At 37.4% G+C, this 14,461-nt stretch overlaps 1 protein-coding gene across 1 annotated transcript in view; it reads right to left on the minus strand.

The window, feature by feature from the left end:
• Positions 1–290: 290 nt before the first annotated feature.
• LOC107024274 (THO complex subunit 6) overlaps positions 291–14,461 on the minus strand; it is a 55,454-nt gene continuing 41,283 nt past the window's right edge. The window contains exons 12-13 of the mRNA XM_015225221.2: positions 1,179–1,295; positions 291–941 (exon numbers count right to left, since the gene is read on the minus strand). Coding sequence (XP_015080707.1) covers positions 825–941; positions 1,179–1,295 — 234 coding nt within the window. The 3' untranslated portion in view covers positions 291–824. The remainder of the gene's footprint in view (positions 942–1,178; positions 1,296–14,461) is intronic.

Here is a 14,461-nt window from a genome sequence, read left to right on the forward strand (position 1 = left end):
TAATACAAGTATAATCATGCCTAAACAAATTTGTCTAAACACATCTTTAATGTGGTGTTCCTCCACGGCAAAGGGCTCAAGCTCTTTCTTTATATTTAATCATCAGAATTTATAACTCACTGACCCGACTAATCAAAATTTGCACTACGTAAAACCTGTTAAAAGAGGAAACGCTCCCTACCAGAAATTTCTCTGTTCTCAATACTCGAAGTGCTCAATTTTTGACTCCCTACAATATCCAAATTCCAGAAATTTATCTACCAAGATGATAAACTTGACGAACTCATAAGTATAGATTCACCAATTCGATGAATAAGCTCTTCTAATGTTAGTTATATGTTCTTACAGTAATATGAAGAAATAAATGGTCATCCAGTTTTTTTCACCACTTTGGACCAAAGTGTTGCTTTAGGAAACTGGAAGATAAATCACAGTTTATGAGATATATGATTTTCCTCATCTTAATGGGTGTCCTAAAAACCTTAATCAACACTTATTTTGGACTTAAGATGTAATGTTTCATTTTTGCTGACAATAGTTACTTCACAGTAGTACTTTCATCAGATATTCATATGTACACCTCACTTCACTAACAATAACTAATAGTATTTGTTAGTTGTAATTCCTCCCCAAGCTGATGATACACGGCAAAATTTCGTTCTTTTTTTAGAGTGAAACTCATATAGCTTGCTGCAAGTAAATGGTGACCAAGAATTTTTTCAGAAAAAAAAGTTGGTTTTCCTTAACCATAACATCTCACTGACAAGTTTCTTTGCAGGCAATTGTTTCCTGTCTTGACTGATTCATCTAAAAATGTGCCCAAGTTAAATTAGCTGCATTGGCAGTCCCTTCTGAACTCCTCGGCACTGGAATGTGCACAAATGACTACCAAATTGTGATACAATATCCACTATTCCTCCGTAACCAGCTACTGCTGTGACCTGAAAATCATGTACACGTGGAACTTTGTTTGAGTTATGATAACCGATAACGATAATTAAACATTGTAATTATCCTTCCTGCCACAAATGGCGATTCAACTTCAGTTTTGGTGTATATAGCAGTTCTAGTTTTTGATACAATAAAATGTAAAATTACAACTCTAACTAAAAAAATGCATATCACACTAAATATAAAAGAGTTCGGTATCAGCAAACTAAATAAAAGTAGTCTCTTACCCCTGAAGGATGTGCAGAAATGGAAAACAATGACTGAGGAGCACATGGTATCTGTGAAATAATACCTCCATTCAGGTCAAAGCGACTAAGTAGTGGCTCTGCTCCAACTGATAAAACCTGACAGGAAAATTAAAGCTCCTAAGGAAAAAAGGAACTGGAAAGATCCTAAAAGCATTTGATGGAATTGTTTACTCCCACTAGAATGGTGTACTGAAGACTGCAATCAACTAGATTGACCTTGTTAAGTCCACAGGCACAAAAAGAGAAGGCAGTATATATGCAAAAGGGATACATTAAGCACAGAAAATTATATCATACTTCTGGCATGACAAACAACATAAGTGAAAATAGTTCGAAGAGCTAAAATATTTGGAAGACTAGAGCTTGTTGAGATAGAATAGAATTAGTAAATCGACTGTATTCTGCTTCAGTTTTTAGATGATATTGATCACACGTTTGAACATAGTTCAGAGCAGACAGAAGTTTAGAGTTTCTCACTGCCACCCACTATCAAAAAAATAATAATTCACATGCTTATGTCATAAAACAAAATCAAGCCCACATGTGAGGGGACTGCACTGAGATATAATATAATTAAGTAACTAAAGGTATGCTCTCTCTAACAATTTAAGTTCTTCGATGCGATAGTCATCCATTTCAAAATACTCAAAGCTCTTAGCTGTCACCAATAACTTTACTTATCTAGAGTGCTCACTCATATATATACAGATATTGCCACTTCAATGCAACTCTCTTTCATACAATTCTAGTGCACCGAAGAATTGTTGTTATTATCTTCTCCCCCACCCCCACCCCCTTCCTAAAGGAATTTAATTTGTATTTTTCTTGAGAAGTCTATTTTCTTTTCCCTTTACCTTTTGGCTGGTAGCTGGCCATGCAAAGGTGAGGGATGAGTTGCACCTTTACCCTCCTTCAACAGGTAGTACACTTCAGTTATAAACTAGTTGGGATCAATTATATGAATTGTATGCATACACCCTGCTTAATTTTTGGTCCATTTCATTCCATAACTTCAATAATTGTCCTTTGAGACAAAAGTAGCGTCGATTTTCTGAATCTCACATATATTGATCTACAAATATCTGATCAAACTAAAACTTCTGGAGAATACCAGACTAACGTAAGTGTAGCAACTTCCTCCCACAGTAACTCCTCATTTTTGTTGAATCTCCATTTTAGTATGCATTAATATCTTCACCTGTTACGCCAATTTCTTAAAAGACTTTACCTAGATATCTGAATTGTTTGCATCATGGCACCATGATTTCTTCTGGATTCACCTCAATTTCATTACTATGCCAACTGAACTTGTACTACACATATTTTTTCCTACTTCTACTTATCTTAAAACCCCAATTCTTCAGAGTATTTTTCCATAGTTCATGTTGTTGGTCGATCCCCACACTAGTTTAATCATTTAACATCTACTTGTTACATACACCAAGAAAAGCTATCTTGTATATCAGTAGTTAGATCATCCATAATTTGGGTTAAATGTGTACGGGCTCTCAAGGATGATCCTTAGTATAAACCCATGGTTATAAGAAGTTTCTCATCTCTTTTCACTTTTCTCGCACTTGTGATGGATTCTTTGTAAATATCCTTTATAAAGAGGATGTATTTAAAGAAGAAATCCTTTTTGTTTTCGGAAGACATCTTTGCATTTTATTGTACGCAGGGGCAAAGCAAAGTAGCGTATCATAATGTTTATACAAGGCTAAAATTATTTTTTAGTATATATATATAAGATGTTGAACCTCCTTCAACTTCTTCGTGTGTTATTTCTTTATATTTTGAACCCTTTAATGAGAATTTTGATCTCGCCACTGATTATATGCTTTCTCTAAGTCAATGAGTATCATGTGAAGATTCTTCTTCCACTTCCTATATATTCAGTTCTATCTTTTTCACAAATACAAAATCTCTTTGTAGATCTATCGGTATAAATCCAAACTGGTTATCTGCTCTAGTGATATATCAATGCTCTCATGATTCTTCCCATGATTTCATCATCTGAATATCTCAATAGCAAGCACAATGTTGAATATCTTATTTATTATTTATTTAACCAAAGAACTTTCCTCACCCGTTTTGCATCTTTCTAATGCTTAATTGAACATTAAATAGTTTGGTAAGCTACACACTAGTCCAATGTGTAAGGTAATTCTGTACTTTTATAGGGACACCATTTGAACATAGGCTTTTCTCACTCTCACATTTTTTATGACCTAATTCAACGATAGATGGGGTGTTTGTTGTATGGATATATGTACATCTATAAAGCATCCTTCTGATTCCAATTGAGTAATTGATCACACAAACTCAGTGTAATCTCACAAGTAGGGTCTAGAGAGGATAGAGTGTACCGACCTAATCCCTGCCTTGAGAAGGTAGGTAAGTTATTTTTGAGAGACCCTCGACTCAAAGAACAACAAAAAAAAAAAGGCTAAAGGAACATTTAGCAATGGAAATCTGAAGAAAAAAACAAGAAGAAAACTAATACATAGAGAAATGGAAAGATTTTTTTTTTTGACATAGGTAACCGTTTCTATTTCTGTAACACAGTACATGGGTTGTACTGAAACCATATTTACAAAAGAACTCAAAATCTACTATGCTATCCTTGTAATGAGTCTAAGACATCAATGATAAAGACAATATCATTAGAGTATATCTGGTTACACAAAAAACATAAAGTCAAAATACAATTCATTTCGACTTGTTTTTTTTTTTGAGAATTGGTAAACATTGATTCTTCAACATTAACGATATGTTGGGGACCTTTAGAAAATCAGAAAAAAATCCTAAGAATTCAAAGCATATTACTTACAAGGATCCTAAGAATTCTAAAAGTTGATTTGAACCCTCTAATCCTATCTCTTTACACCAAAAAATATAAAGATAAAATACAATTTCATTTAACCTTGTGAATGGAATTGGACATATCTTCAAAATTCCTACTATTCCTCTCCTTCCACACTGTCCACAAAATGCAATGTGGAATCAAATTCCACTAGGTCTTTTGTCTCTTGCTACCTCCTCTCCTGATCCAACAACTAAGTAAATCAGTTGTATGTTCGGGCATAGTCCATTTCACTTCTAAAAAGTTGAGAAACATGGACCATATTTGTGTTGTTGGTTTCCCATGTCTTCCCATATAAAGAGAACAACGGAAGTATGATTTTTCTTTTCTTCCTCAAGACTTCATGTGTCAAGCATGCCTTTTGTTAGAATAGAAATTAGTATTTCCCATTTAGAATAGAAATAGTAATAGAAATAAGAATAGGAATCCTAGTTGGAAAAGAATTCAAATGTAGCATCTATAAATAGTCTCAATGTAACAATTTAGATACACAATTCAATAATATTTTTCTCATATATTTCTCACATGATATCAGAGCATTGGTGAGAACAAACAAGTCACCATATGTCTGTCAAATTTCGGTGACTGTTGGGTCTGATTTTGTTTTTTTTTTCTTTCGGTGGGTGTTGTGTGAAAACCAACACCACCACAAGGTTCGGAAAGATCCCGCGACCAAACCCCAACCAAAACCATCGGAAAACACCACCCCACGCGCCGATTGGAGGTGGTAGTGCGTTGCAATTCCCATTTCATTGCCTCTATCTCATAGTACGGAGTAGAAGATAGGGTGTTAGTTGTTTCATGGTTCCCAATTCGGCGACATCTGTATCACGCGCCGGCGCGTGAGGATTTTTTGATAATATTTTTTGAGAATTTTTTTGGCAGTTGGGGTCGTCCATCCATTCCGACCAGGCTCATACTGTTTTTGACCAGATCTGACTGCTGGAATTAGGGTTCTGGCTATTTCAGGCTGTTTCCAACGACTTTTTCCTTGAGATTTGAATTTTCCGACAATCAAATCTCAATAATCAAGTTTTTTTGTTGTGTCCAAGACAAACTAAGCATAATGTCTTTTGGGTGATGTTTTTGGTTCTAAAAATATGGGGATTGAAAGTTCTATCCCTATAATCACTTCTGAACTTTTATTGGGAAGTTCAAGCAATTTATCTTGGGCTTCCTCGGTTGAGTTGTGGTGCAGGGGTTAAGGCGTCCGAGATCACTTAACAAACAAGATTTATGTGGTAGATGTAAAGGCAAAGACTAGTGAGGAAGACGCAAAAACCAAAAGCACAATGGGAGAAAGTAGATGCTCAATTATGTAGTCTTCTATGGCGTTCTATTGATTCCAAATTGATGCCCTTGCTTCGCCCATTCCAGACGTGTTATACAGTTTGGGAAAAGGCTCGTGCTTTATACACTAATGACATATCTCAATTCAATGATGTGATATCTCAATTGACCAACTTAAAGAAACAAGAATCTGATATGTCTACTTACTTGGGAAAGGTATAGGCAGTCATGGAGGAATTCAACATGTTGATGCTAGTTACTACGAATGTGGAAAAACAACAAGAACACAGACAAACATTTTTTCTAGTTCTTACTCTTTGCTAGACTTCTTCCTGATCATGATTATGTGTGTGATCAGATTTTAGCTAACCCTACAGTTCCTACAATCGATGAATTATTCTCTCATCTCCTTCGCCTTGCGGCACCTCCCAATCACAAAGTAGTTTCATCACCCAATGTTGACTCTATTCTCGCATCCAAAACTTAGAAAAGCATACATATTAGTCTATGGAGAATCGGCGAGGGGGAGGGCGTTTTGGGAAACCTCGATCCAAGTGTAGTCATGCTCACAAGTCTGGACACACTCGTGACATGTTATATTTTGCATAGTCCACCACCCAGTTATGATCCTATTGTTCTAAAGGAATATAATGAGTTCATTCGAAATCGCGCAAGTAAACAGACATCTACACCGGTAGCATATGGTGCTCAACCTAATCAACCATCTAATAATGCTCACATTGCTGAGTTCCTCCAGTATCGTGCAAATAAGCAAACTTCTCCACAAGTAGTTTCGGTTGCACAACCTAATGTGTCTGTTACGGGTAATTCTTTTGCTTGTGTGTCGCAATCTAGTACTCTTGGAACATGGGTCATGGACTCTGGGGCTTCTGATCATATCTCTGGTAATAAATCACTTTTATCCGATATTGTTTATTCACAATCTCTTCCAGTTTTACTTTAGCCAATGAGATCCAAACAAAACCAAAAGAGATTGGAAAAGAGGTTGGGGACAGATGATAGGAACAGAATATGAATCACAAGATCTTTACTATCTTACCTCTTCAAATTCCTTCACAGCATGCTCCGTTACAGATTCCCCAGATCTAATTCTCAAACATTTGGGACATCCGAGTCTATCCAAACTGCAAAGATGTTGCCTAGTTTGTCTAGTTTATCTCCATATAAGATTGTGAATAGTGTCAACTTGGGAAACACGCGTGTGCTATGTTTTCTCGTAGTAATGAGGATCGTTCATAGTCTAATTTTTTCATTAGTTCATTCTAATATTTGGGGTCCTAGTAGGGTCAGTTCCACCTTAGGATTTCGATATTTTGTTAGTTTTATTGATATGATTATTCAAGATGTACTTGGGTTTTCTTAATGAAAGATCGTTCTGAGTTATTTTCTATTTTCAAAAATTTCTTTGCTGAAATACAAAATTAGTTTGGTGTTTCTATTCGTACTTTTCGTAGTGATAATGTCTTAGAATACTTATCCTCCCAATTTCAGGAGTGTATGACTCACCAAGGCATTATTCACCAAACTACTTTTCCATACACTCCTCAACAAAACGGTGTATAGCTGGAAGAAAAAATCGGCATCTTATTGAGAGCGCTCGTACTCTTCTCCTTGAATCCAATGTTTCGCTGCATTTTTGGGGAGATGCAGTTCTTATGTCTTGTTATTTGATAAATAGAATGCCCTCTTCTTCTATTCAGAATCAAGTTCCACATTCCATATTGTTTCCTCAGTCACATCTCTATCCTATCCCCCCTAGTGTCTTTGGGAGCACATGCTTTGTTGATAACTTAGCCTAGGAAAAGATAAATTAGCACCTCGTGCCCTCAAATGTGTCTTTCTTGGTTACTTTTGAGTCCAAAAAGGGTATTTTTGTTATTCACATGATCTTCATCGATACCTAATGTCCGCTGATGTTACATTTTTTAGTCTCAGCCTTACTATACATCTGCTGATCATCCTGATGTATCTATGGTAATACTCATACCTTAGGTTTTACTTGTGCCAACCTTTGAGGGATCTACGATTACTTCTACATCTCCAATTGTAGTGTCACGACTACTAACTTATAATTGTCATCCACTTCCAACCCTAGTCCCAAATGATTCATGTCATGCACCCGATTCTGCTCATACTGCAGACTTGCCTCCTCCTAGCCAGCCGCTTGCACTTCAAAAAGGTATATGATCCACTCAAAACTAACCCACATTATACCTTCTTAAGTTATCATCATCTATCATCACCCCATTATGCCTTCGTGTCGTCTTTGTCCTCTATTTCCATTCCTAAGACTACAGGTGAAGCACTTCCTCATTCTGAATGGAGGCTATGGTTGATGAGACGTCTGTTTTACATAAGAGTGGTACTTGGGAGCTTGTCTACTTTCCTATAGCTGTTGGTTGTCGTTGGGTTTATGCAGTCAAAATTGGTCCAGACAGTCACGTTGATCAACTTAATGCTCGCCTTGTTGCCAAAGGGTACACTCAGATAATTGGGCTAGATTATAGTGAAACTTTCGCTCCTGTGGCTAAAATAACATTTGTTCGTCTTTTTCTATCTATGGTTGTCGTTCATCATTGGCCTCTTCATTAGTTGGACATTAAGAATGTTATTCTGCATGGTGATCTTGAGGAAGAAGTTTATACGGAGCAATCACCTGATTTTGTCGAAGAAGGGAGTCTAGTAGCCTTGTATGTAGATTACGTGGGTCACTCTATGGTCTAAAACAATCTCCTCAAGCTTAGTTTGGGAAATTCAGCACTGTCATTCAGGAGTTTGGCATGGCTCGTAGTGGAGCTGATCACTCTGTGTTTTATCGACATTCTGCACCAAGTTGATGTATCTATTTGGTTGTTTACGTTGATGATATTGTTATCACCGGTAATAATCAAGATGGTATCACCGATTTGAAGCAACATCTCTTTAAGCACTTTCAGACTAAAGACCTTGGCAGATTGAAGTATTTTTAAGGTATTGAGGTTGCTTAGTCTAGATCAAATATTGTTATTTCTCAAAGCAAGTATGTCTATCACATTTTTTAGGAATCATGAATGATGGTATTTAGACCTATCGACACTCCTATGGATCCAAATGTTAAACTCCTTCCCGAACAGGGGTAGCCACTTAGTAATCCTGAAAGGTATAGACAGCTTGTTGGAAAGTTGGACTATCTCTAAGTGAGTGGAATCTGACATCTCTTTTCCTGTGAGTGTTGTAAGTCAGTTTATGACTCCTCCTTGTGATAGTCATTGGAAAGCAGTTATTCGGATTATGCGATATATAAAAGTCTGCTCCCAGTAAAGGACTACTCTTTGAGGATCAAGGCCATGAGCATATCATTGGATATACAGACGCTGATTGGGCAGTATCACCCTCTGACAAACGTTCGACATCCGAATATTGTATTTTAGTAGGAGGTAATTTAGTGTCGTGGAAGAGTAAGAAACGGAATGTGGTTTCTCGATCTAGTGCATATCAGAATATCGAGCCATGGCAACATCAACTTGTGAGATAGTTTGGATCAAACAGTTGCTGGGAGAACTCAAATTTGGCAAAATTGATGAGATGGAACTTGTGTGTGATAATCAAGCGGCTTTCCATATCGCATCAAATTCAGTGTTTCATGAAAGGACTAAGCACATTGAGAATGATTGTCACTTTGTTAGAGAAAAGATACTCTCGGGAGATATCGTTACGAAATTTATGAAGTCAAATGATCATCTTGCAGATATCTTCACCAAGTCCCCCACATGTCCTCGTATTAATTACATTTGTAACAAGCTAGGTACATATGAGTTGTATGCACCAGCTTGAGGGGAGTGTTAGAATAGAAATAAGTATTTCCTACTTAGAATAGAAATAGTAATAGGATTATAGGAATAAGAATAGGAATCCTAGTTGGAAAAAGATTCTAATGTAGTGTCTATAAATAGAGTCTCAATGTAACAATTTAGATACACAATTCAGTAATATTTTTCTCATATATTTCTCACACCTTTCTAATGACCAACCAAGTAAAGCATTTAACTTTTGTTAGTGTTGCAGTCCTTTAAATATTTCTCCATGAACTCTGGTATCTCCGGTATCTGCTACTTTGTGAGTTTTACTCCTTATATGCCCTGCTCCTATAATTACTGTGTGACCATCTAACAACATCGTTGTGAGTATTGGTGCGTGCAAAATCCCCCACTTCCTCCAACAATTTGGCTACTCTCTCTATTTCACAATCATTTAGAAGTCTTCTGAAATAGAGATTCCAACCTTGTACTGTTCGCAATTACTGATCATTGGCTCAGGATTGGTGCACAAAATAAATAGATCAGGAAACAAGTCTTTTAGGGAGGTTTGTTTGATCCATACATCCCACCATAATCTAGTTCTCCTTCCATCCCCCAACTTGATATGTAAATTTGCTTCTAACTTGGGCCATAAGTTTCTAATAGCTCTCCAAAACCCCGCTCCATAAGCATCCGTGCTTATGTTACTATACCAGAATCCATCCTCCCCGTATTTACATTTAATCAAATCAGTCCACAAAACTTGTCTCTCCTCAGTGCATCTCCACAACCATTTCATCAAAAGATTGTTGTTATGCTTCCTCAAATCTCTGATGCCCAAGCCACATTTATCTTTTCTATGCAAAACTGTCGCCCACTTGACCAACTTGTGTCCTTTGTTCTCTTTACAACCATGCCAAAGGATATCTCTCCTACGTTTGTCCAATTTCTTAACCACTTGCCGGTACAGTGAAAAGAGACGTAACATATGTTGGGAAAAAATCTAGAACATAGTTGATAAGAATGTGTCTACCACCAAAAAAAAAAATGTACTGAGCCTTCTATCTGGCTAGTCTTTTTTCAGTCTTCCCAACTATGTTGTCCCATATCTTCAAATCTGTGTGCATTACCTAAAGGCATACCAAAATAAGTTGTGGGAAATTTCCCCACTCCACAGCCCAAAATGTCAGCTAGACTTTGGATGTTTGTCACAGAAAATCTAGAACATAGTTGATAAAAATTTGTTTACCACCAAAAGAAATGTACTGAGCTTTCCATCAGGCTAGTCTTTTTTCAGTCTTCTCGACTATGTTGTCCCATATCTTCAAATCTTTGTGTGCATTACCTAAAGGCATACCCAAATAAGTTGTGGGAAATTTCCCGACTCCACAACCCAAAATGTCAGCTAGACTTTGGATGTTTGTCACATCCTTAATAGGATAAACTGCTCTTTCCCCAGTTTGTAAAAGCTTCAAAAAACAACAAAATTAGTTTGATGATTTAAATTGCACCTCCAGTGGCTCATAGAAAATCACAGTGTCATCTGCATAACCTAGATGGCAAATCTCCTTAATATCACCATTGTTTCCACTAATTTGGAAACCCCAGATCCACCTATTTTGAGTAGCAATCCTTATCAAACTATCAAATCCCTCCATTACCAGGATAAATAAAAAGGGTGAAAGTGGATGCAAAATTTTATCCATGCTACCCATCTTTCTCCAAAACCCATTTGTCTCAAGGTGTTTAGTAGGAAATATACATGATCGTATGCTTTTTCAATGTCCAACTTGCACATTACACCTGGAGTGTTTCCTTTCAATCTGAAGTCCACACATTCACTTGCAATGAGAGTTGCATCCATTATTTGTCTTCCTTTCATAAATGTCATTTGGTTTTTGTTGACAAGCTTATTAATCACTCTTTTCAGCCTTATTGGTCTGAAGTCTTTAAGTTCAACAAGATTGGCTTTCTTGGGGATGAGTGCTACAAAAGTAGCATTAAAACTCTTCTCTGTAATCTGTCTAGCATGAAATTCTTGTATAGCCTTTATAATATTCTCTTTTAGGAACTCCCAGAAAGACAAGTAAAAGGACATGGGAAACCATCAGGTCCAAGTGCTTCTCCATAGCACAAAGCTTTAAGCAGCCTACGATCTCTTCCTCCTCAAAAGGACCCTCTAGTTCTATCTGCTCCTCCACACTAATGGTTGTGATCCCTTGTAATTGTAGCTTAGGCCTCCACTCCACCACTCCTCTAGTTTTGTGTACAAATTTTGGTAGAAGCTTTTGATGGTCTCTTTAATGACAGAGGGGTCATTAGTATTGCATCCATCCACCAATAGAGACTAAATGGAATTATACCTCTCATGAGAAATAGCTACTCTATGAAAAAACTTAGTATTTTTATCCCCTACTTTAGCCACTGGATTCTTGATCTTTGCCTCCATCTTATTTCTTCATTCTTAGCTACTTACTCATAAGTGATAGCCACATTTGTTTTTTTGTTGGATCTCCTCTATGAGCACTCTTTGTTCCTGTACAGCTTCCCATTTGGCTAGCTCCTCCGTAATCTCCTCCTTTGTGCTTTACAATTATTTCTATTATTCTTACTCCATTCCTTCATCTTTGCTTTCAAAAGTTTCAGCTTTTCTGCCAAAACAAAACCTGGAGTTCCAGTTATTACAAAAGACTGCCACCATAATATCACCTCTTCCTTGAATCCTTCCACTCTCATCCACCAATTTTCCGTTCTCCATATTCTCAGACTCTAAGGTTCCTCTTCTTCCATATTGTCCACCTTATAGCTGCAGGTACAATTGTCCAGTTGTTTCTGTTTTTAGCGTGAACTCCTGCTTCTTCCCAACAGTGTGATGCTTCTGTGATTTTTCCTGGCATGGACCAAGATATGTTTTGAGACATAGGAATAATCTCCATAGTTGACTTGTGACCTTGCAATGTATAAATAGATGAACCACTGTTTTTGTAGTTTCCCCACAAAGAAAACATCTCGAAAATAAAGAGATCCCCTTTTTCATCAAGTTATCTTGTGTCAGCACTACTTCCTTAGCCAATAAATAGGCAAAGCAAACCTTGTATGTGATATTGGCTTTCAAAATGTGTTTCTTAGGCCATCGAAGTATCAGCTGGTTTGGTTGGTTCATCTTCGTGTAGGCTGCATTTACTTTAAAACTCCCGTTACTATTTCCCTGCCACTGTAGGATGTCTTATCCAGGCTTCAAACCACTAAATTGGTCAATGGTGCTGAAAAATTTTGTTACTCTTGATATTTCCCAATCATTGAGGTGTCTCCTAAACACAAAATTCGACCCTTAAGGTGTCCATAATTCTGGTATTGTGCTCTATTGATGTAAAACTAAGTTATAAATATCGATGATAATGTCTCCATGTTGCCTGCTTCATGCCAATCATCCCTCCAGAAGCCAGTTTTAACTCCATCTGCCACTTTGATTATGGTGTTAACTTTGAATTCATTCCACAAAATTCTGACAGATTTCCATAAGCTAACACTGTAAGGAGTAGTGACCTCCTTTGTCATCCAATTATCATTCTCATCATATTTAACTTTAATGACATTAACCCATAGACTTCAATTTTCATTTGAATATTTCCATAGCCATCTCATTTTTAAAGTTTTACTCTGATTCTTCAGATTTTTGATCCCCCAATCCCCAAATCTTTTCTCATTGATCACTGCCCTTCATTTGACTAGGTGGTAAAACCCTTCTTGTCTTTGTTCCCTTGCCATAGAAATTTCCTCCTGATGCTATTCATTGGAAGTGCATCAAGCAAAGGATTTATCAAGGTCAATCTTCCACCACTTCTCACATTTCTCAATCACCCCATTCCAATATATAGCCCCCTAACATTCCAAGGCACTCTTTTCAATTGCATTGATCTTTTATTGCCAGGTATTCCCCCTACTTCTTGAGCCATAACTACAGAATTTGGCATCAAGTTCTAATTCAGTTCATTCACCCCCTTCTTTGTCACGATGGCTTGTTCCCCCTTGTTCATCCGATTGTTGTTGTTTATCTTCATAAATAATTATTTGGCCTTCTCATCACACCATTTAAGGTCTACACCCAATTTGTGCTTAGTTTGATGAGTGTTGTTGAATCCATTCTGATGTTTTTGGTGTCTTAAACAGCCTCCGATTCAAAGGAATTACATCTTCTTTGATGCAATTGCTGCTTCATCCGATTCCTTCGGACAAGGCCTTAGATTCCTCTTTGTCTACTAGCCCAGCTTCTTCCGGTGAAAGCTTCCCTTTAAATGCACGATTTTCGTTGATTTATTTCCTGGCACTGTTGTATTAGTCATAGAAATGTTGAACTGATCTTCTTGAATCTTTGTGTGTTCTTCCTCACCCTAGTACGTCACTGTGTTTTTCACGGCTTGAGTTATTGTAGATGACTGAATGTGCGATATTTTTCATCTTTCTCTAAGTGTGGTTGCTTGGATTTCAACTGTAAATGGTTCTATAGTTTGGGCTTCACTGTCAGAGAAATTGGGAAATGTCTGAATTGTTTGGGTCTGCTTTTGTTGGCCTTAAAATTGGGCCCAAGTTCAGCGGCTGAGTTAAAGGTCCAAAATTGTCTTTAAAAGGCCCCTCTATGTTACTTGGTACCCCACGTGTCTTTGACCTGAACTTTCCCCATCGGACTGATGTGCCCACATGCCCTGTCAACTTCACCAAGGTGTCAGCGTTCATGTCTCTATCAAAAAAAGTTGGCATTGTACTATTATCCTGTGCATAATTCAGACGCTCCCCCCACTTCTTCTTCCTTCTGATTTCATAGTGACCGGAACTTCCACTCACACTGGAATTGTATAGATGAGACATTCAATTTCCACTTCAATCTTTTTAGGAAGCTCATTTCCATCCCCTCCCCCTTCACTTTGATTCGAACCTTGTGAAGATGATTTCTCAAAGTTGTCTCCTCCTCTATTTCAATGAATCCACCACAGAAGTTACCTATCTCTTCAAATATCTTCTGTAACCAGAATTTCAATGGTAACCCAGCAATCTGACCCAGACCCAATCCCTGTTGATCTCCTCTACCAACATCTTACGGTAGGATTCCACCATTGGAGATTCAGCTTTTTCTTTGGCCAAGTCCATTCTCATGTCATGCCATGTTCTGCGGCTTCCCTTGTGGGGAATTCAAAGAGATACTGAGAGTCATTCATGCTGAGGACATTAACTCCAAAAGTTGACTTCCATGAGTAACATGCCCATATTCTCACATCACTCAAAGTTGGAGTCTCTTTTGGCAGCAACTGGAATTT

This window comes from Solanum pennellii, chromosome 7 (genome assembly GCF_001406875.1).
Source record: "Solanum pennellii chromosome 7, SPENNV200".
Lineage (NCBI taxonomy): Eukaryota > Viridiplantae > Streptophyta > Magnoliopsida > Solanales > Solanaceae > Solanum > Solanum pennellii.